General features: G+C 47.3%; 1 protein-coding gene across 1 annotated transcript; it reads left to right on the top strand.

The window, feature by feature from the left end:
- Positions 1-9987: 9987 nt before the first annotated feature.
- Positions 9988-18247, top strand: HSPB7 (heat shock protein family B (small) member 7). Its single transcript, XM_073601495.1, has 3 exons — positions 9988-10453; positions 13649-13782; positions 16503-18247. Exons 1-3 carry the CDS (start codon positions 10291-10293, stop codon positions 16680-16682), a joined length of 477 nt encoding a protein of 158 aa, XP_073457596.1. The 5' UTR covers positions 9988-10290; the 3' UTR covers positions 16683-18247.
- The last annotated feature ends 6483 nt before the right edge of the window (positions 18248-24730 follow it).

Here is a 24730-nt window from a genome sequence, read left to right as displayed (position 1 = left end):
GGGGGGTCATCTCTATGGGGGTCATCTCTATGGGGGGGTCATCTCTATGGGGGGTCATCTCTATGGGGGGTATCTCTATGGGGGGGTCATCTCTATGGGGGGTATCTCTATGGGGGGGGTCATCTCTATGGGGGTCATCTCTATGGGGGGTATCTCTATGGGGGTCCTCTCTATGGGGGGGTCCTCTCTATGGGAGGTATCTCTATGGGGGTCATCTCTATGGGGGGGGTCATCTCTATGGGGGGTCATCTCTATGGGGGGTCATCTCTATGGGAGGTATCTCTATGGGGAGGGTCATCTCTATGGGGGGGGTCATCTCTATGGGGGGTCATCTCTATGGGGGGTCATCTCTATGGGAGGTATCTCTATGGGGGGGTCATCTCTATGGGGGGGTCATCTCTATGGGGGGTCATCTCTATGGGGGGTCATGTATGATAATAATAGTAATATTTCTATAGCACCCCCCCTCCCCCCAGTCACAGATCAGTGTGGTATCGTAGCCTCATCCCCTCCCCCATCAGCGGTCACAGCGAATGACCCCCATCATCTTCCTGGACCCAATGATGGAGGACAATGATATGAGAGGTGAGAAGTCTCCATAATAGGAAACAATGTAACCAGAAGAGGATCCAGGGAGCCGCTTAACCCCTCCACTGCCAGAATCACCATCATTTAACCCCTCCACTGCCAGAATCATCATCATTTAACCCCTCCACTGCCAGAATCATCATCATTTAACCTCTCCACTGCCAGAATCACCATCATTTAACCCCTCCACTGCCAGAATCATCAGCATTTAACCCCTCCACTGCCAGAATCACCATCATTTAACCCCTCCACTGCCAGAATCATCATCATTTAACCTCTCCACTGCCAGAATCACCATCATTTAACCCCTCCACTGCCAGAATCATCATCATTTAACCCCTCCACTGCCAGAATCACCATCATTTAACCCCTCCACTGCCAGAATCATCATCATTTAACCTCTCCACTGCCAGAATCACCATCATTTAACCCCTCCACTGCCAGAATCATCAGCATTTAACCCCTCCACTGCCAGAATCACCATCATTTAACCCCTCCACTGCCAGAATCATCATCATTTAACCCCTCCACTGCCAGAATCATCATCATTTAACCCCTCCACTGCCAGAATCATCATCATTTAACCCCTCCACTGCCAGAATCATCATCATTTAACCCCTCCACTGCCAGAATCATCATCATTTAACCCCTCCACTGCCAGAATCATCATCATTTAACCCCTCCACTGCCAGAATCATCATCATTTAACCTCTCCACTGCCAGAATCACCATCATTTAACCCCTCCACTGCCAGAATCATCAGCATTTAACCCCTCCACTGCCAGAATCACCATCATTTAACCCCTCCACTGCCAGAATCATCATTTAAACCCTTCACTTCCAGAATTATCATCATTTAACCTCTCCACTGCCAGAATCATCATCATTTAACCTCTCCACTGCCAGAATCATCATCATTTAACCCCTTCACTGCCAGAATCATCATCATTTAACCCCTCCACTGCCAGAATCATCATTTAAGCCCTTCACTTCCAGAATTATCATCATTTAACCCCTCCACTGCCAGAGTCACCATCATTTAACCCCTCCACTGCCAGAATCATCATTTAAACCCTTCACTTCCAGAATTATCATCATTTAACCCCTCCACTGCCAGAGTCACCATCATTTAACCTCTCCACTGCCAGAATCACCAACATTTAACCCCTCCGCTGCCAGAAGCAACATCATTTAACCCCTCTGCTACCAGAATTATCATCATTTAACCCCTTCACTGCCAGAATCACCATCATTTAACCCCTCCACTGCCAGAATCATCATCATTTAACCCCTCCACTGCCAGAATCATCATCATTTAACCCCTCCACTGCCAGAATCATCATTTAAGCCCTTCACTTCCAGAATTATCATCATTTAAACCCTCCACTGCCAGAATCACCAACATTTAACCCCTCCACTGCCAGAATCATCATCATTTAACCCCTCCACTGCCAGAATCATCATCATTTAACCCCTCCACTGCCAGAATCATCATTTAAGCCCTTCACTTCCAGAATTATCATCATTTAAACCCTCCACTGCCAGAATCACCATCATTTAACCTCTCCACTGCCAGAATCACCAACATTTAACCCCTCCACTGCCAGAATCACCATCATTTAACCCCTCCGCTGCCAGAATCAACATCATTTAACCCCTCCACTGCCAGAATTATCATCATTTAACCCCTCCACTGCCAGAATCATCATTTAAGCCCTTCACTGCCAGAATCATCATTTAAGCCCTTCACTGCCAGAATTATCATCATTTAACCCCTTCACTGCCAGAATCACCATCATTTAACCCCTCCACTGTCAGAGTCACCATCATTTAACCAATCCACTGCCAGAATCACCATCATTTAACCCCTCCGCTGCCAAAATCACCATCATTTAACCCCTCCGCTACCAGAATCACCAACATTTAACCCCTCCGCTGCCAGAATCAACATCATTTAACCCCCCACTGCCAGAATCACCATCATTTAACCCCTTCACTGCCAGAATCACCATCATTTAACCCCTCCACTGACAGAATTATCATCATTTAACCCCTCCACTGCCAGAATCATCATTTAAACCCTTCACTGCCAGAATTATCATCATTTAACCCCTCCACTGCCAGAGTCACCATCATTTAACCTCTCCACTGCCAGAATTATCATCATTTAACCCCTCCACTGCCAGAATCATCATTTAAACCCTTCACTGCCAGAATCACCATCATTTAACCCTTCCACTGCCAGAGTCACCATCATTTAACCTCTCCACTGCCAGAATCACCATCATTTAACCCCTCCACTGCCAGAATTATCATAATTTAACCCCTCCACTGCCAGAATCATCATTTAAACCCTTCACTGCCAGAATTATCATCATTTAACCCCTCCACTGCCAGAATCATCATTTAAACCCTTCACTGCCAGTACACAGATCTCTATAAAAAAAACATCATTTAACCCCTTCACTTCCTTTACTTTTAGCCTTCAACTGCCAGATCACAGTTCTCTGTAACATTAGAATTAAACCATTAAACTGCCATATCACAGTGCTCTATGATTATTATTATTATACAGGATTTATATAGCGCTGACAGTTTGTACAGCACTTTACAACATGAGACAGTACAGTCACCATACAATTCAACCAACACAGGAGGAATCAGAGGGCCCTGATCCTGAGAGCTTACAATCTAAGAGAATATCGTCTTTTAACCCCCACGACTGTCATACCACAATGCTTAGAAATTCTACCATTTAACCCTTCAATTGCCTTCTCATAGTGTTTGGTAACATAATTTAACCCCTCACTTGCTGTGTTACAGGGCCCCATAACATCATTTAACCCCTCAAGTGCCATATCATAATACAATTGTTTAACCCTTCAGCTGCCACATCGCAGTACTTAAAGTGACACTAAACATCGGGTTAAAAGGAAATCTAATGAAGTTTGTATTCTTAAATCTAAAAAGTCCCTTCTATTGGAGACAAGGATATCATTTAGTGTCACTTTAAGAAAAACAGGGGGCTGTCACTTTACCATATAAGGAAAGGTAGGAGGAGCTTTACAAATGCAAATCACTTTTATGGGAAATTGGTTGAAAAGGGTAAAAAGTGAAATTTCCTTTAACCCCATCATGGTGGATAGTGAAATATTTCCTCCACGCGGAGAAGAAGAGTTACATTGGTGGAATATTTCCTGCGCTTGGTAATGTAGTGCGGCGTTCTCAGACAGGTCTGCGTTGTGTCAGCGGCCCCTCACTGTATACAGCCTGACCGCACGATGTATACATTAGTGTGTCATTGTGTCAGTATACAGCTCCGCACATCCGCATGTCTCCCATACCTGGCATTGCTGCAGTAGAATTTAAAGGGATCATCCTCTTGCTGCATTCTCTACATGACCAAAAGTCAGTGAACCCCTGACTGTCATACCTATATGAACCTTGATGGACATCCCATTCCAAAACCATGGCCATTAATATGGAGTTGCCCCCTTTGTGACCCCACCATCCTTCACTCTTTTCTAGGAAGGTTTTCCGCAAGATTTTGGAGGGTGTCTGTGGGACTTTGTGCCCATTTGTGAGGTCAGGTACTGATGTTGGATGAAAAGATCGGGCGTCATATTGGGCACTAAAAAGAAAAAGACCTGGCTCACCATCGGCATTCCAATTCATCCCAAAGGTGATCAGTAGGGTTGTGCAGGTTGTGTGATCAGTAGGGTAGGTCCTGTGCAGGACACTCGGGTTCCTCCACCCATTACACCTATATGACCTTGTTGGACATCTACTTCAAAACCATGGCCATTCTAGAGTTGCCCCCCTTTGTGTCTATTTCATCCTCCACTCTTCTGGGAAGGATATCACATAATTTTGGAGGGTGTCTGTGGGAATTTGTGCCCATTCGTGTGGTCAGGAAATAATGCTGGATGAGAACACCTGGCTCACACATTGGGGCTCACATTGGGCACCATAAAAAAGACATGGCTTATAGTCAATGTTCCAATTCATCCCAAAGGAGTTTAGTAGGGATGAGGTCAGAGCTCTGTGCAGGACACTCGTGTTCCTCCACACCAAACTGGTGACACCATGTCTTTATGGAGCTGGTCCAAACTGGTCAACCCATATCTTTATGGAGTTGGTCCACACTGGTCAACCCAAGTCTTTATGCAGTTGGTCCACACTGGTCACCCATGTCTTTATGGAGCTGGACCAAACTGGTCACCCATGTCTTTATTGAGCTGGTGCAAACTGGTCAACCTATTTGTTTATGGAGCTGGTCTCAACCCATGTCTTTATGGAGCTGGTCTAAACTGATCAACCCATGTTTTTTTTGGAGCTTGTCCAAACTGGTCAACCCATGTCTTCATGGACCAAGTCTCAACCCATGCCTTTATGGAGCTGGTCTAAACTGGTCAACCTATGTCTTTATGGAGCTGGTCCAAACTGGTCAACCCATGTCTTTATAGAGCTGGTCCAAACTGGTCAACGCATGTCTTTATGAAGCTGTTCCGCACTGGTCACCCATGTCTTTATGGAGTTGGTCTAAACTGATCAACCCATGTTTTTTTTGGAGCTGGTCCAAACTGGTCAACCCATGTCTTTATGGAGCTGGTCTCAACCCATGTCTTTATGGAGCTGGTCCAAACTAGTCAACCCCTGTCTTTATAAAGCTGATCCACACTGGTCAGCCCATGTCTGCATGGAGCTGGACCAAACTGGTCACCCATGTGTTTATGGAGCTGGTCCAAACTGGTCAAACCATATCTTTATGGAGTTGGTCAACACTGTTCAACCCAAGTCTTTATGGAGTTGGTCCACACTGGTCACCCATGTCTTTATGGAGCTGGACCAAACTGGTCAACCTATGTCTTTATGGAGCTGGTCTCAACCCATGTCTTTATGGAGCTGGTCTAAACTGATCAACCCATGTTTTTTTGGAGCTGGTCCAAACTGGTCAACCCATGTCTTTGTTGACCTAGTCTCAACCCATGTCTTTATGGAGCTGGTCTAAACTGGTTAACCTATGTCTTTATGGAGCTGGTCCAAACTGGTCAAATCGTGTCTTTATGGAGCTGGTCCAAACTGATCAACTCATGTCTTTATGGAGTTGTTCTGCACCGGTCACCCATGTCTTTATGGAGCTGGACCAAACTGCTCACCCATGTCTTTGTGAAGCTTGTCCAAATTGATCAACCCATGTCTTTATGGATCTGGTCTCAACCCATGTCTTTATGGAGCTGGTCCAAACTAGTCAACCCATGTCTTTATGAAGCTGGTCCAAACTGGTTAACTCATGTCTTTATGGAGCTGTTCTACACTGGTCAACCCATGTCTGTATGGAGCTGGACCAAACTGGTCACCCTTGTCTTTATGGAGCTGGTCCAAACTGGTCAACCCATGTCTTTATGGAGTTGGTCCAGAATGGTCAACCCATGTCTTTATGGAGCTGGTCAAAACTGGTCAACTCATGTCTTTATGAAGCTGTTCCACACTGGTCACCCATATCTTTATGGAGCTGGACCAAATTGGTCACCCATGTCTTTATGGAGCTGGCCAATACTGGTCAACCCATGTCTTTATGGAGATGGTCCAAACTGGTCAGCCCATGTCTTTATGGAGCTGGACTCAATCCATCTCTTTATGGAGCTGGTTTTAAACTGGTCAACTAATGTCTTTATGGAGTTGGTCCAAACTGGTAAACCCATGTCTTTGTGGAGCTGGTCCAAACTGGTCAACCAATGTCTTTATGGAACTGGTCTCCATCCATCTCTTTATGGAGCTGGTCTAAACTGGTCAACCCACGTCTTTATGGAGCTGGTCCAAACTGGTCAACCCATGTCTTTATGGAGCTGGTCTCAATCCATCTCTTTATGGAGCTGGTCTAAACTGGTCAACCCATGTCTTTTTGGAGCTAGTCCAAACTGGTCAACCCATGTTTTTATAGAGCTGGTCCAAATTGGTCAACTCATGTCTTTATGGACCTGGTCCAAACTGGTCAACCCATGTCTTTAAGGAGCTGGTCCAAATTGGTCAACTCATGTCTTCATGGAGCTGTTCCAAACTGGTCAACTCATGTTTTTATGGAGCTGGTCCAAATTGGTCAACTCATGTCTTTATGGAGCTGGTCCAAACTGGTCAACCCATGTTTTTATGGAGCTGGCATTGTACACAGGGGCATACTCATGATAGAAAAGAAAAGGGTCTTCACCAAACTGTTACCACAAGGTTGAAAGCACAATTGTTTATGGTGTCTTTGTGTTCCAGACACAGATCAGCCCCCTGCTGCAGCCTCACACATTATGACTTGCTACAAAATTATGTTTTCGTCAGCCTCGGAAGTTACAATGTTGCAGATTTCTGGGGGAGACTGAGGAAATGCTGATGACATCATCTCATCCTCTAATTGGAGCTCAATGACGACTTTTTAAAGCAGGACTTGCATCCCGCTGGCAGTATATGCTGGGACTTGTAGTTCCTTGGGGGTTAGGTACCGGTTTGCCTGAATGAGATAAACGTTTTTGTGGTTCCAGCGTTGAGGTTTGTGGTTTATTATTACTATAGAGGATTTATAGAGCTCCAGCAGTTTACGCAGCTTTGGAAAGATGGCGGAGTTCCCAGTACACGGGGCACAATCACAATGTCCAGGTTATAAATACCCCTCCCCCCTCCCTTGCGCCCATCACAATATTCCATTCTATTATTCTGGTCTATTTATAGCTGGTATGGCGGCCGTTTCCACAACAAGCAGTTCTGAGGGCCGCTCAGCCGCCCGTCGGGGTGGGCCGCGGTCCATGGGCCAGCTATCCCTGGCATGTCAGACGGGGGACTTGTCACCGACAAACTGGAGCCAAAATAGTAAAAGCACTTCAACCCAGTGACCTCAGACCCTGGGAAGGTCACCTGCCTCCTCCCGGCCAATCACCATCAGGAGAGAGGTCGGGATAGGCTGGCAATGGATGGGATATTTGTAGTGCAGAAGGTGAATTTGGCTCAGCAGGATTTGCATGTAGACCGGCCTCAGGACTTTACAAAAAGTCACGTTCTTCCTGTGAAATGTACTTATTGCGGTGACCCCAAACCGCTAACTACATAAATATGAATCACAGTCAGTGCCGGGACAAGGCAAAAAGGCCAAAGTGTGCCCCCACCCCCCATGGGCTGCAAACCACTTCAGTGGTATAGATTGCATGTCTTGCAGTTTGTGAGCCTCCCTCCAGCTAAAGCGCCCAAGGCTGCTGCCTCTTCTGCCTACCCCTCTGCCAAACCTAATCACAGCTCATTTGTGAGGATCTCAGGGGAGACAGGTGAGGAGTGTCAGTGAGGAGCTCAGGGGGGGACAGGTGAGGAGTGTCACTGAGGAGCTCAGGGGGGGCAGGTGAGGAGTGTCAGTGTAGAGCTCAGGGGCGGACAGGTGAGGAGTGTCAGTGTAGAGCTCAGGGGGGACAGGTGAGGAGTGTCAGTGTAGAGCTCAGGGGGGACAGGTGAGGAGTGTCAGTGTAGAGCTCAGGGGGGACAGGTGAGGAGTGTCAGTGCAGAGCTCAGGGGGGGACAGGTGAGGAGTGTCAGTGTAGAGCTCAGGGGGGACAGGTGAGGAGTGTCAGTGTAGAGCTCAGGGGGGACAGGTGAGGAGTGTCAGTGTAGAGCTCAGGGGGGACAGGTGAGGAGTGTCAGTGAAGAGCTCAGGGGGGACAGGTGAGGAGTGTCAGTGTAGAGCTCAGGGGGGACAGATGAGGAGTGTCAGTGAAGAGCTCAGGGGGGACAGGTGAGGAGTGTCAGTGTAGAGCTCAGGGGGGACAGGTGAGGAGTGTCAGTGCAGAGCTCAGGGGGGGACAGGTGAGGGGTCAGTGTAGAGCTCAGGGGGGGACAGGTGAGGAGTGTCAGTGTAGAGCTCAGGGGGGACAGGTGAGGAGTGTCAGTGCAGAGCTCAGGGGGGACAGGTGAGGAGTGTCAGTGCAGAGCTCAGGGGGGACAGGTGAGGAGTGTCAGTGTAGAGCTCAGGGGGGACAGGTGAGGAGTGTCAGTGAGGAGGTCAGGGGGGACAGGTGAGGAGTGTCAGTGTAGAGCTCAGGGGGGACAGGTGAGAAGTGTCAATGAGGAGCTCAGGGGGGACAGGTGATGAGTGTTAGTGAGGAGCTCAGGGGGGACAGGTGAGGAGTGTCAGTGCAGAGCTCAGGGGGGACAGATGAGGAGTGTTAGTGAGGAACTCAGGGGGACAGGTGAGGAGTGTCAGTGAAGAGCTCAGGGGGGACAGGTGAGGAGTGTCAGTACAGAGCTCAAGGGGGACAGGTGAGGAGTGTCAGTGAAGAGCTCAGGGGGACAGGTGAGGAGTGTCAGTGAAGAGCTCAGGGGGGACAGATGAGGAGTGCAGGGAAGAGCTCAGGGGGATAGGTGAGGAGTGTCAGTGAAGAGCTCAGGGGGGACAGATGAGGAGTGCAGGGAAGAGCTCAGGGGGGACAGGTGAGGAGTGTCAGTACAGAGCTCAAGGGGGACAGGTGAGGAGTGTCAGTGAAGAGCTCAGGGGGACAGGTGAGGAGTGTCAGTGAAGAGCTCAGGGGGGACAGATGAGGAGTGCAGGGAAGAGCTCAGGGGGATAGGTGAGGAGTGTCAGTGAAGAGCTCAGGGGGGACAGATGAGGAGTGCAGGGAAGAGCTCAGGGGGGACAGGTGAGGAGTGTCAGTGCAGAGCTCAGGGGGGACAGGTGAGGAGTGTCAGTGAAGAGCTCAGGGGGGACAGGTGAGGAGTGTCAGTGCAGAGCTCAGGGGGGACAGGTGAGGAATGTCAGTGAAGAGCTCAGGGGGGACAGGTGAGGAGTGTCAGTGAAGAGCTCAGGGGGGACAGGTGAGGAGTGTCAGTGCAGAGCTCAGGGGGGACAGGTGAGGAGTGTCAGTGTAAAGCTCAGGGGGGGCAGGTGAGGAGTGTCAGTGAGGAGCTCAGGGGGGACAGGTGAGGAGTGTCAGTTCAGAGCTCAGGGGGGACAGGTGAGGAGTGTCAGTGCAGAGCTCAGGGGGGACAGGTGAGGAGTGTCAGTGCAAAGCTCAGGGGGGAGAGGTGAGGAGTGTCAGTGCAGAGCTCAGGGGGGACAGGTGAGGAGTGTCAGTGCAGAGCTCAGGGGGGACAGGTGAGGAGTGTCAGTGTAGAGCTCAGGGGGGACAGGTGAGGAGTGTCAGTGTAGAGCTCAGGGGGGACAGGTGAGGAGTGTCAGTGCAATCATATGTAGTAGGGAGTGTTGTACTGTTGTAGTCCTTCTCTTTTGGTGATGGTCTGGAAATCCCCCTGGGAAAGAGGTCCAGGTCCAGCACATTACGGTCTGTCTGCGGTATGGAGTCACATGATCAGGAGGAAAGGGGGGGGGCAGAAAGTTTCCACAGCTGCCAGAGAGATGCCACATTCTCCTAAATATAGCTGGTGCCGGGAGAGGCTGAGATACGGCGGCTGGGACGTCACTATATAAACTGTGAATGTGCGATGTTCTCTCCATAGCTGCTCCACCGGTGTCCCCAGAGCGTTCTGTCCCCATCCTCGGCTCTCTGTGTCCCCATCCTCGGCTCTCTTTGTCCCCCTCCTCGGCTCTCTTTGTCCCCATCCTCGGCTCTCTTTGTCCCCATTCTCGGCTCTCTGTGTCCCCATCCTCGTCACTCTGTGTCCCCATCCTCGTCTCTCTTTGTCCCCATCCTCGGCTCTCTGTGTCCCCATCCTCCTTCAATGAACCTGCAATCCTCCTCTGCATACCGAGCGGAGCACAGCTTCTCCAAGTCCTCCTCCTCCAGCAAGAACCGGGAGCCCTTCATGGACAAGACACCAGGAATCTTCAGCGAGGAATTCGGCAAGTTCCGCCGACCCCTGGGGGAACCGCTGGTCTTCTCAGGCAAGTGGGGGCCCCGCGGGGCCCCAGTTCATACATTGCTCTGTGGGGCTTATTCCTTCACGAAATGTGTGCACGTCGCTTACAAGAAAAACCCAAGGCAGCGCCCACATTTTTGGATTTTCCCCCCAACAAAAAGATGTCTATGACATGCATGGAGCAATTCGGGGAATTCACTGAATCAACATCCGCATGTTAATTGTCCCAACTAGAGATGAGCAGTGAAATTTCGCAAAATTGTTTTTTTTGCCTCCCATCAATTCCGACGCGTTTCGCCAAAGGGAAATAATCTTTGTTTTGCTCGTGCCTTTTCGCTTGGGGTATTTTTTAGCGAGCTGGTGGCGAGAAATTTTAGACATTTTGCCGCTCATCCCTCATCTGGACACCAGCTTGTTATATTGGATCTTCATAGAGCAACCTGCGTGTGAGAAGCCTCTGATGGAAGCAGCACTTGCCTGAGTTCAGGGTTCCCTGGCAATCCAAACCCAAAGAATCGGGAAGTTTCCATCAGGGACTGTTCACACTGGTGTTTTGCTTGGTGACAGGTTTCACCTTTTAATTTTAATTTATTTTACTTTTTTAATGAATAGCTGGCAAGTTTTATTCCTAAAGTTTCGGTATTATAAATTCCCCATTGGCTTCAATGCTTTCTCAGCCATTGACTTGAAGTTGTCAGACAGACCCTGAGAGAGGCAGGGAAGTACAATCATTGTACAGCACTACTAAGGAGGCAGCAGAGATTGCATATGTTACATAGTTACATAGTAGGTGAGGTTGAAAAAAGACATAAGTCCATCAAGTCCAACCTATGGATGTAATATGGAGATAGTCCCCATGTGCTGGCTAAATTACAAACTATACAGAGAGACCAGGATTTCAAATTTAAAAGGGTCAGTCCACCCAAAAGTATATTAGTTACAGGTGGAGCCTACTGTGCAGAGTTGGCCTCTGGCTTCTAATATGTCTTGGATACTCCAGCTTTGAGACTTTTTTGCCATATCTCCTGGCTGTGTTGACGTGGATTATATCGCTAGGTCTCATATATCTGGGTCTCTGTAGGTTGGAGATGTGTAGATCACATCTCTGGGTCTCTGTAGGTTGGAGATGTGTAGATCATATCTCTGGGTCTCTGTAGGTTGGTGATGTGTAGATCATATCTCTGGGTCTCTGTAGGTTGGTGATGTGTAGATCTTATATCTCTGGGTCTCTGTAGGTTAGGGATGTGTAGATCATATCTCTGGGTCTCTGCAGGTTGGAGATGTGTAGATCATATCTCTGGGTATCTGTAGGTTGGGGATGTGTAGATCATTTCTCTGGGTCTCTGTAGGTTGGGGGTGTGTAGATCATATCTCTGGGTCTCTGTAGGTTGGAGATGTGTAGATCACATCTCTGGGTCTCTGTAGGTTGGGGATGTGTAGATCATATCTCTGGGTCTCTGCAGGTTGGAGATGTGTAGATCATATCTCTGGGTCTCTGTAGGTTGGAGATGTGTAGATCATATCTCTGGGTCTCTGTAGGTTGGTGATGTGTAGATCATATCTCTGGGTCTCTGTAGGTTGGTGATGTGTAGATCTTATATCTCTGGGTCTCTGTAGGTTAGGGATGTGTAGATCATATCTCTGGGTCTCTGCAGGTTGGAGATGTGTAGATCATATCTCTGGGTCTCTGTAGGTTGGGGATGTGTAGATCATATCTCTGGGTCTCTGTAGGTTGGGGGTGTGTAGATCACATCTCTGGGTCTCTGTAGGTTGGAGATGTGTAGATCACATCTCTGGGTCTCTGTAGGTTGGGGATGTGTAGATCATATCTCTGGGTCTCTGTAGGTTGGAGATGTGTAGATCATATCTTTGGGTCTCTGTAGGTTGGGGTGTGTGTGGATCATATTCCTGGGTCTCTGTAGGTTGGGGTGTGTAGATCATATCTCTGGGTCTCTGTAGGTTGGGGATGTGTAGATCATATCTCTGGATCTCTGTAGGTTGGGGACGTGTAGATCATATCTCTGGGTCTCTGTAGGTTGGAGATGTGTAGATCATATCTCTGGGTCTCTGTAGGTTGGAGATGTGTAGATCATATCTCTGGGTCTCTGTAGGTTTGAGATGTGTAGATCATATCTCTGGGTCTCTGCAGGTTGGAGATGTGTAGATCATATCTATGGGTCTCTGTAGGTTGGAGATGTGTAGATCATATCTTTAGGTCTCTGTAGGTTGGGGATGTGTAGATCATATCTCTGGGTCTCTGTAGGTTGGAGATGTGTAGATCATATCTCTGGGTCTCTGTAGGTTGGAGATGTGTAGATCATATCTCTGGGTCTCTGTAGGTTGGAGATGTGTAGATCATATCTCTGGGTCTCTGCAGGTTGGAGATGTGTAGATCATATCTTTAGGTCTCTGTAGGTTGGGGATGTGTAGATCATATCTCTGGGTCTCTGTAGGTTGGAGATGTGTAGATCATATCTCTGGGTCTCTGTAGGTTGGGGGTGTGTAGATCATATCTCTGGGTCTCTGTAGGTTGGAGATGTGTAGATCATATCTCTGGATCTCTGTAGGTTGGGGATGTGTAGATCATATCTCTGGGTCTCTTTAGTTTGGGAATGTTTAGATCATATCACTGGGTCTATGTCGGTTGGAGATGTGTAGATCATATTTTGTGGGCCTTTGTAGGTTTTTTCAGGTAAAATCTGCAGAATTCTGGAACTATTATGGGGACTGGAAGAGCGACAATGGGACTGAGGGCTACCAGCAGAACCATGAATACTATTTTGAGATCTGTTGTAAAAATCCTTTAGCCTAATTTCTGATGGACTTTTTTACATTTAGGTGGTCCTCAGGGACCCAGATATGGATGTAGCTATAATAAGATCTTTTATAGGGGAACATCCACTGATAAATAAAATACAACTAGATAGGAGAGTTTTCTCTGTTGGGATGACTGTGTTACCTGTAATATATAGCAATTATAATGTATATTATGGAACCATAATTATCAGAAATTCACTATGATCCTCAATATTTATTCCATCCAGGGTTATAAAAGTATACATTTACAAAAGTTCAGAAAAATACATTCCATCCTATAATTTATTGTTTTTTTATGAAGTTGACTTGTCCATGCTGTTCAGTGTAAAGAGTGGTGGGTGGAGTTTACATATATGATGCAATTATACCCCAATAAATGACTAATGGTGATTTCCTCTCACAGCTGGCTCTGGACCCGCACAGAACATGAAGACTCTGGGGAACACCTATCAGTTTGAGGTCGATGTCCGAGATTTCTCTCCAGAAGACATCATTGTCACCACATCCAACAACCAGATCGAGGTCCACGCTGAGAAAGTGAGTAACCAGTGAGTGACGTGTCTCCCTGGTGCACATGTGAGAGAAAGCAAAAAAAGAAAGGTCCAAAAATACAGGGGATCTCATTGCTGTCCTCTGTCTGACTGGCTTTCTCTGAGTCACTGAGCTGGAACAAGTACGCAGCCAGTGAAATACAATTCCTGACCTGCATATTCATTCAGTGACTTGGTGATGTGTAAACCATATCTCTGGGTTTCTGTAGGTTGGTAATTTGTAGACCAGATCTCTGGGTCTCTGTAGGTTGGTGATGTGTAGATCAGATCTATGGTTCTCTGTTGCTTGGTAATGTGTAGATCGGATCTATGAGTCCCTGTAGACTGGTGATGTGTAGATAAAATCTCTGGTTCTTTGTAGGTTGGTGGTGTGTAGATCAAATCTCTGGGTCTCTGTAGGTTGGTGATAAGTAGATCATATCTCTGGGTCTCTGTAGGGTGGTGATGTGTAGATCATATCTCTGGGTCTCTGTAGGTTGGAGATGTGTAGATCATGTGTCTGGGTATCTGTAGGTTGGTGATGTGTAGATCAAATCTCTGGGTCTCTGTAGGGTGGTGATGTGTAGAACATATCTCTGGGTCTCTGTAGGTTGGTGTGTGATGTGTAGTTCATATCTCTGGGTCTCTGTAGGTTGGTATGTGATGTGTAGATCATATATATGGGTCTCTGTTGGTTGGAGATGTGTAGATCATATCTCTGGGTCTCTGTAGGTTGGTGATGTGTAGATCATATCTCTGGGTCTCTGTAGTTTGGAGATGTGTAGATCAAATGTCTGAGTCTCTGTAGGTTGGTGATATGTAGATCATATCTTTGGGTCTCTGTAGGTTGGTGATATGTAGATCATATCTTTGGGTCTCTGTAGGTTGGAGATGTGTAGATTATGTGTCTGGGTCTCTGTAGGTTGGTGATGTGTGGATCATATCTCTGGGTCTCTGTAGATTGGAGATGTGTAGATCATATCTCTGGGTCTCTGTAGGTTGGGGATGTGTAGATCATATCTCTGGGTCTCTGTAGGTTGGTGATGTGTGGATCATATCTCTGGGTCTCTGTAGATTGGTGATGTGTGGATCGTATCTCTAGGTCTCTGTAGGTTGGTGTGTGATGTGTAGATCATATCTCTGGGTCTCTATAGGTTGGTGATGTGTGGATCATAGCTCTGGGTCTCTGTAGATTGGTGATGTGTAGATCATATCTCTGGGTCTCTGTAGGTTGGAGATGTGTAGATCATATCTTTGGGTCTCTGTAGGTTGGAGATGTGTAGATCATATCTCTTGGTCTCTGTGGGTTGGTGATGTGTGGATCATATCTCTGGGTCTCTGTAGGTTGGTGATGTGTAGATCATATGTCTAGGTCTCTGTAGGTTGGAGATGTGTAGATCATATCTCTGGGTCTCTGTAGGTTGGAGATGTGTAGATCATATCTCTGGGTCTCTGTAGGTTGGAGATGTGTAGATCATATCTCTTGGTCTCTGTAGGTTGGTGATGTGTGGATCATATCTCTGGGTCTCTGTAGGTTGGTGATGTGTAGATCATATGTCTAGGTCTCTGTAGGTTGGAGATGTGTAGATCATATCTCTGGGTCTCTGTAGGTTGATGATGTGTAGATCATATCTCTCGGTCTCTGTAGGTTGGTGTGTGATATGTAGATCATATAAGGGATGTGTAGATCATATCTCTGGGTCTCTGTAGGTTGGGGATGTGTAGATCATATCTCTGGGTCTCTGTAGGTTGGTGATGTGTAGATCATATCTTTGGGTCTCTGTAGGGTGGTGGTGTGTAGATCATATCTCTGGGTCTCTATAGGTTGGTGAAATGTAGACCATATCTCTGGGTCTCTGTAGGTTGGTGATGTGTAGATCATATTTTGGGGTCTCTGTAGGTTGGTGTGTGATGTGTAGATCATATCTCTGGGTCTCTGTAGATTGGTGATGTATAGATCATATGTCTAGGTCTCTGTAGGTTGGAGATGTGTAGATCATATCTCTGGGTCTCTGTAGGTTGGTGTGTGATGTGTAGATCACATTTCTGGGTCTCTGTAGTTTGGTGATGTGAAGATCATATCTCTAGGTCTCTGTAGGTTGGTGATGTGTGGATCATATCTCTGGGTCTCTGTAGGTTGAAGATGTGTAGATCATATCCCTGGGTCTCTGTAGGTTGGTGATGTGTAGATCATATCTCTGGGTCTCTGTAGGTTGGAGATGTGTAGATCATGTGTCTGGGTCTCTGTAGGTTGGTGATGTGTAGATCATATCTCTGGGTCTCTGTAGGTTGGAGATGTGTAGATCATATCTCTGGGTCTCTGTAGGTTGGAGATGTGTAGATCATATCTCTGGGTCTCTGTAGGTTGGTGTGTGATGTGTAGATCACATTTCTGGGTCTCTGTAGGTTGTTGATGTGTAGATCACATTTCTGGGTCTCTGTAGGTTGGTGATGTGTGGATCATATCTCTGAGTCTCTGTAGATTGGTGATATGTAGATCATATCTCTGAGTCTCTGTAGGTTAGGGGATGTGTAGAAAATGATTGAAGGGGCCATAATACCATCGTATATGAATGGTGTATTTATTTTAATCTACTGAACGATGTTTAACTGATAATAAGTGTCTGAAAATTAGTCAGTCTAGCCAAGCAGGAGAGTGGTATTGCCCAGTTCTCACCATTCTTTACTGCCAGCACCTGAAACTTATCCCCCTTCTCTTGTACGCAGCTCGCCTCCGATGGGACCATCATGAACACCTTCACCCATAAGTGTCAACTCCCTGAGGATGTAGACCCAACCACGGTGACTTCCGCCTTGGGTGATGGAGGATTGTTAACCGTCAAGGCTGAGAGGGTCCCCGCCAAGCTGACGGACCACCAAACTTTCCGGACTGAGATCAAAATTTAAAACTCCAGTATGGATCAGTGAGGAGGTTCTGGGCACTAAGACATTGGCTCCATGGACTCAGAATTAAAAGATAGACCCCCCCCCCCCCCAGACACTGCGACCACGTTAGTTTTCAAACCTTTCACAGTTCATGCAGAATCACCTGGAACAACGGCCACCAATGATGTGAACCATGGGGTCACTGTGAACTGGACACGAGTGTTGTGTGCCGTGACTTGCTAGTGTGAGTGTGTAAAATACACCATTCTTGTATTTCTGTTGTGGACATTCCATGAGAGGACTGTAGATCAGAAAATAATACACACAGTGAAATAATTATCATAATCACCCAGATTATGGCGATTATATTTACTGTAGGCTAGGGAAAACTTCCACTTCAAATTCTTAGTTTGGAGTTGCAGTATTATAATGCCCCCTGCCGGTTTGGTTTCCCCAGGTCTCCTATTATAGCAGGTTATCTCACTACCATAGTGCCCCCTGCTGGTCTGGTATCCCCAGGTCTCATATTATAGCAGGTTAACCCCCAACTATGTGCCCCCTGCTGGTCTGGTATCCCCAGGTCTCATATTATAGCAGGTTAACCCCCAACTATGTGCCCCCTGCTGGTCTGGAAGCCCCGGGTCGACCTAATATAGCAGGTTATCTCACTACCATTGGGCCCCCTGCTGGCCTGGAAGCCCCAGGTCTCCTAATATAGCAGTTTATCTCACTACAATTGGGCCCCCTGTTGGTCTAGTATTCCTGGGTCTCCTATTATAGCAGGTTGTCTCAGTACCATGGCTCCCCCGTGGATCTGGCATCCCTTGTTCTCCCATTACAGTAGGTTGTCTCAGTACCATGGCTCCCCCTGCTGGTCTGGTATCTCCAGGTCTCCTATTATAGTAGGTTATCTCAGTACAATGGCGCCCCCTGTTGGCGGGGTATCCCCAGGTATCCTAATACAGAATGTTAGCATTCAGGATAGAATTGAGTTTCTTATATAGCTGATAACCGAGAAGAAGAAATTTCCAGGGACAAACACTGACTACCTAGGACTAACCAGGACAGTCAAGATCAATGTCAGTGCGGTCTCCAAGTGTGGTAAAAGGTGAGTGACCACACTGTGACCCCATGTAGCCAATCAGGAATACACCTCAGATTACAGATCATGTCTCTTCTTCATTGGGTATTCCTATAGATGGATCCGGAACATGTAGAGATGTGGTCACAGTGTGATGGATGGTGGGAATGGCAGCTGCAGGTGTGCACAGGTCCTCTTAAAGGGCCACTCAGCAGAGCAGAGGATTCTGGGAATAAGTATGAGCTCCAGAAACGTTTTCTTTGATTGGTGGATTGAATGATGTCATGTGGAGAGAGACGATTGTTTGAAGTGTAAGAATGCATCACCCCCACCCAGTATACAATGTGATTGTCTGATGTGTCGGTTCATTGTCAATCTTCCAACAATTACTCCATGGATTCCTTTAAATCTGACCGTGTCGCCCTCCTCGCAGTCCGCCATCTTTTTTTGCTTGTACATAGATTGTAATGTTCCTCTCTTGTTACATTTTAAATCCTTTTTATCACTGGTGAGTCTATGAACTTTATTTTCCAAGGAAAGTGCGATGTAGAAAATGGGGGCACCTGTCCTTCTATAATGGGGGCACCTGTCCTTCTATAATGGGGGGCACCTGTCCTTCTATAATGGGGGCACCTGTCCTTCTATAATGGGGGCACCTGTCCTTCTATAATGGGGGCACCTGTCCTTCTATAATGGGGGGCACCTGTCCTTCTATAATGGGGGGCACCTGTCCTTCTATAATGGGGGCACCTGTCCTTCTATAATGGGGGGCACCTGTCCTTCTATAATGGGGGGCACCTGTCCTTCTATAATGGGGGGCACCTGTCCTTCTATAATGGGGGCACCTGTCCTTCTATAATGGGGGCACCTGTCCTTCTATAATGGGGGGCACCTGTCCTTCTATAATGGGGGCACCTGTCCTTCTATAATGGGGGCACCTGTCCTTCTATAATGGGGGGCACCTGTCCTTCTATAATGGGGGCACCTGTCCTTCTATAACGGGGGGCACCTGTCCTTCTATAACGGGGGGCACCTGTCCTTCTATAACGGGGGGCACCTGTCATTTTATAATGGGGGGCACCTGTCCTTCTATAATAGGGGCACCTGTCATACTATAACGGGGGGCACCTGTCCTTCTATAATGGGGGGCACTTGTCCTTCTATAATGAGGGGCACCTGTCCTTCTATAATGAGGGGCACCTGTCCTTCTATAACGGGGGGCAGGGTCATTTTATAATGGGGGGCACCTGTCCTTCTATAATGGGGGCACCTGTCATTCTATAATGGGGGGCACCTGTCATTCTATAATGGGGGGCACCTGTCCTTCTATAATGGGGGCACCTGTCATTCTATAATGGGGGGCACCTGTCATTCTTTAATGGGGGACACCTGTCGCTCTATAATGGGGGACACCTGTCATTCTATAATGGGGGGCACCTGTCATTCTATAATGTGGGGCACCTGTCATTCTATAATGGGGGGCACCTGTCATTCTATAATGAGGGGCACCTGTCTCTCTATAATGGGGTGTACCTGTCGTTTTATAATGGGTGTACCTGTTGTTCTATAATAGGGTGTACCTGTCACTCTATAATGGGGGTACCTGTCGCTCTATAATGGGTGTACCTGTTGTTCTATAATGGGGGTACCTGTCGCTCTATAATGGGTGTACATGTCTCTCTATAATGGGTGTACCTGTCATTCTATAATGGGGGTACCTGTCATTCTATAATGGGGGGTACCTGTCATTCTATAATGGGGGGCACCTGTCTCTCTATAATGGGGTGTACCTGTCATTCTATAATGGGGGTACCTGTCCCTCTATAATGGGTGTACATGTCTCTCTATAATGGGTGTACCTGTCATTCTATAATGGGGGTACCTGTTGTTCTATAATGGGGGTACCTGTCACTCTATAATGGGGGTACCTGTCGCTCTATAATGGGGTGTACCTGTCATTCTATAATGGGGGGCACCTGTCTCTCTATAATGGGGTGTACCTGTCATTCTATAATGGGGTGTACCTGTCATTCTATAATGGGGGTACCTGTCTCTCTATAATGGGGTGTACCTGTCATTCTATAATGGGGGGCACCTGTCTCTCTATAATGGGGTGTACCTGTCATTCTATAATGGGGGGCACCTGTCTCTCTATAATGGGGTGTACCTGTCATTCTATAATGGGGGTACCTGTCCCTCTATAATGGGTGTACATGTCTCTCTATAATGGGTGTACCTGTCGTTCTATAATGGGGTGCACCTGTCGCTCTATAATAGGGTGTACCTGTCATTCTATAATGGGGGTACCTGTCCCTCTATAATGGGTGTACATGTCTCTCTATAATGGGTGTACCTGTCGTTCTATAATGGGGTGCACCTGTCGCTCTATAATAGGGTGTACATGTCTCTCTATAATGGGTGTACCTGTCGTTCTATAATGGGGTACACCTGTCTCTCTATAATGGGGTGTACCTGTCATTCTATAATGGGGGGCACCTGTTTCTCTATAATGGGGTGTACCTGTCATTCTATAATGGGGGTACCTGTCCCTCTATAATGGGTGTACATGTCTCTCTATAATGGGTGTACCTGTCGTTCTATAATGGGGTACACCTGTTTCTATTTAATAGGGTGTACCTGTTGTTCTATACTCTGTATCAATCCTGGCACATTATGCTTCAGTGACACCACACAGGTCTGTGAATTGTCATGATGTATTTGTGATAACAATGGAAACCAATTGAGTTCTGTCTGTGATACTCATGTTTTGTTTTTGTTTTTTTTGTACCAACATCCACATTTTCAGGACAAGTTTTTGGGGTGTACCCCCTTCTTTAAGGCTCAAGCGATGCTTGAAGTGGTTGAGTGCAGCTTAGACATTGTAGAAGGGAGGGTGTACACCCCAAAAACTTGTCCTGAAAATGTGGATGTTGGTGCAAATAAAAAAAGAGTATCAAGGACAGGACTCAAGGTCAAAGCGTGGTTTTTGTTGCACTAATACTTCTTCAATCACCTCCAGCATGATGACAATGGAAACACACCTCTCTATCCTACTATTCTGTATCCACCTATCCTGTATATTGTTCCCTTGGAATTACATTGTTACATAGTTAATCTGGTTGAAATAAAAAAAAAGACACAAGTCCATCCAGTTTAATGAAATATAGAATTAAGGACACAGTGGGCGGTTGACAAAGGCTTTGACTTCATTGTTCTATCTACACGTTTATGAAGTTGCCATACTGTTGTTGGCCAGTAGGGGGCGACACTGCGGCCTGCAGAGGACCTCCCATATCTCCCCTCTCTCCCCCTGGTGTGGAAATGTGCTATTTATAGGGTGCTGACAATGGACACAGAGCAGAGCGGCTGCTGTAATCCCATCACTGAAACCAGAGAAGCTGAAGAATGACCAATGTCACCTTCAGAGGGACAACATGGAGAGTGCGGGGCGCTCCCCGGGGGGGGGGGGGGGGGACAGGTCGCCCGCTCGCCCGCAGGGTGACACCACGCACAATTATAGAGATATCACAGGAATAGCTCACAGGAATTACATTTTCATGGCTTTAGGGTGACAATTGTCCGCTGAATGGAATGGATCTGAATATATAAATATATAACAAAATCAGGTGTGAAGAATAGAGAATACGAGATTCAGAACGATCGTACATCGAGTGTAGAGTCAGGATTCAGAGATTTGTATCAAATCGTATTTTCTATTCGATCCGGAGGAACAGACGAGCTACAAAAACTCCAATCAGTCCGATCGTTTTATCTTCAATCATTGTGAAAATATTATTTCCTTTTTGTGTCCCTGGAAGATCCTTGTTTTCTTTGTTGTTGTTTCTTTGGAGAAATCTGTTTTCACAGCAAAACTCAAATATTTATTATTGTAGCACCTTCCAGGTGAGTGTGCTAGGTGTCCATACACCATATTCCCAAAAGTATTGGGACACCTGCCTTTACACACACCTGAACTTGGCATCCCAGTCTAATGCCCCGTACACACGGTCGGACATTGATCGGACATTCCGACAACAAAATCCTAGGATTTTTTCCGACGGATGTTGGCTCAAACTTGTCTTGCATACACACGGTCACACAAAGTTGTCGGAAAATCCGATCGTTCTGAATGCGGTGACATAAAACACGTACGTCGGGACTATAAACGGGGCAGTGGCCAATAGCTTTCATCTCTTTATTTATTCTGAGCATGCGTGGCACTTTGTCCGTCGGATTTGTGTACACACGATCGGAATTTCCAACAACGGATTTTGTTCCCGGAAAATTTTATAGCCTGCTCTTAAACTTTGTGTGTTGGAAAATCCGATGGAAAATGTCCGATGGAGCCCACACACGGTCGGAATTTCCGACAACACGCTCCGTTCGGACATTTTCCATCGGAAAATCCGACCGTGTGTACGGGGCATTAGTCCGTAGGGTCCAATATTGAGTTGGCCCCGCCCTTTGCAGATATAACAGCTTCAACTCTTCTGGGAAGACCGTCCACAAGGTTTAGGAGGGTGTCTATGGGAATGTTTGACCATTCTTCCAGAAGAGCAGTCTCTGCTCTAGTTCATCCCAAAGGTGTTCTATGGGGTTGAGGTCAGGACTCTGTGCAGGCCAGTCAAGTTCCCCCACCCCCAAACTCACTCATCCGTGTCTTTATGGACCTTGCTAAGAGCCAGACTTGGGTTGAATCTGGGTCAGGGCTGAGTGACTCAGGGAGGCTGGATGACTCAGCAAGCAGCATCTCTGGTAACTCCCCCTGTTCTCTGGAACCTTGGAGAAGCTTCCAGAAGTAGAGGGTGTGTCTTAGAGGAGCTCCTTGGAGTATTGATGAGGGCCCCAGCCAATCCCCAGCAAAATGGGCTGGCAAGAGGTAGGCACCTCATAAGTACCCATGGGTCATGCCAGCAAGGGCAGTTGGGTGGAAGATGAAGAAGGAGTGCTGAGGAGGCTGTTGGTGACCCTTGAGGGTGCCCCCTAGTCTGGGGTGGGGGGAGGGGTGACCTCAGGCCTGGGACTCAAGTGCTGGAGGGACCCTCGATAACACACGGAGGAATCCTTCCTGGAGGCACAGGAGCAAGGAGAGGACAGTAGGAGTGGGTCAGCACATCCAGGAGTTCTCCAGAGGAGTCAGCCAGGTGGGCTGGTGAGTGAGCAGCCTGGAAGGACTATGGGGTCAGTCTTGGAGGACTGTGGGGTCAGTCTTGGAGGACTGTGGTGGGTTAGTGAAAGGGGCAGCTGCAGCCAGGCAGGTTGGCAGTGCCTGAAGAGGTGGTCCTGGGATCAGTAGTCACAGGGATGTAAGCTGGACAATGATTTGAAGGGCCCCGGGTTCCTTCCTATACTGTGTCAGGATCATTTTCCATCAGTGTGCCGGAGGAAGCAAAGGAGTGTATATAGACTGTGTATAGGAGAGTTGTCCCGCCATGGAGGTCCTTGTTCGGGCACTTCCTGTTATAGGGTGACAACGCTCTATCCTTGTCTCCTGTTTGTGCTCCTGCCTTGTCATCCTGGTGATCCCGCCACGGAGGTCCTTGTTTAGGCACTTCCTCAGGGACAACACTTCTGTTCCCATCTCCCAGTTGTACTCCCCCCATCACACAGGCTTCTGATGGAGACTACGAGTGGCCATTACGGCACACATGACACAGACATGGTCACTGTTGTCACCCCTCAGGAAACCGGCCCTGAGAAATGCCACGCAGCCATCACTGTAGGCAGGAAAGAGGCTGCAGGAGATCAGCAGTGCTGCGATGGAACAAAGGATGGACAAAAAAAGGTGAAAAAAGTATTATATGAAAACATGACGTTTGTTTATATAGCGCACAAAAACTACAACATAAATACAACCCGATTAGGGTTTTCATCAACTCTACTTATCAGACGAGTGCTGCCACCTGAGGGTCTGGAAGACACAACGTTTTATGTTACTAATTATCATACTGGAGGCAATATTTAGGGATTAATGTTCTAATAGATTACATACTGTAATGCGTCAGTCATTATTACTGAGATATCATATTCACAGTAAGTTCTGCAGTACCAGCATCTAACCACTAGAGGGCACCCTTTTATAGCACCTGAAACAGCCCGGTCCATATACAGCCGCATTTCCCATCCTTTTCACCACAGAGGAACACATTGAAATAATTTTCAGGTCTCAGGGAGCCCCTGGTAAGATTAGTCTATAGAGGGTCATTGGGAAAATGCCCCTTACATTGGTGGGGGTAAGTGGGAAGAACGCCCCCCATTATAGGGGTGGCCAGAATGACACCCTTGCAGTCATGGTGCACAGTCTGCACTGCAATACCAGTACCTGACCACTAGGTGGCATTAATTTACGGCACCTGAAATAGACCAGTCCATGGGTAAAGGAGCGCCGCTGGTGTCATCCCATCATCCTCTATTTTATGGTTCTGGGTGGAATGCGCCATTGTCTGATGGGTAAATAGTTGGATCTGAGATATCAGAGCTCTCATATTTCTTTTTACAATGTTTTACACCACAAAACATACACAGTACACAGTCTGCTCCGCAGTATCAGTACCCGACCACTAGGGGGCATTCTTCTATAGCACATGAAACAGCCCGGTCCATATAGAGCAGCATTTCTCAACCTTTTCACCCCAGAGGAACACCTTGAAATAATTTTCAGGTCTCAGGGAGCCCCTCAGGGAGGTAAGATTAGTCTATGGAGGGTCATTGGGAAAATGCCCCTTACATTGGTGGGGGTAAGTGGGAAGAACACCCCCATTATAGGAATGGCCAGAATGACACCCTTGCAGTCATGGTGCACAGTCTGCACTGCAATACCAGTACCTGACCACTAGGCGGCATTTTTTTTATGGCACCTGAAATAGCCCAGTCCATATAGAGCAGTGGTCATCATCTCCTGTCCTCAGGGCCAATGAACAGGCCAGGTCTGCAAGATAAATGAAATACATGACAGGTGATCTCATTTGCTGCTCAGTGATTGCAGTCT

Source organism: Aquarana catesbeiana, linkage group LG10 (assembly GCF_042186555.1).
Source record: "Aquarana catesbeiana isolate 2022-GZ linkage group LG10, ASM4218655v1, whole genome shotgun sequence".
In the NCBI taxonomy this organism is placed as follows: Eukaryota; Metazoa; Chordata; class Amphibia; order Anura; family Ranidae; genus Aquarana; species Aquarana catesbeiana.
The sequence above is the reverse complement of the archived record's forward strand: the minus strand, read 5'-3'. Positions and strand labels throughout refer to the sequence as shown.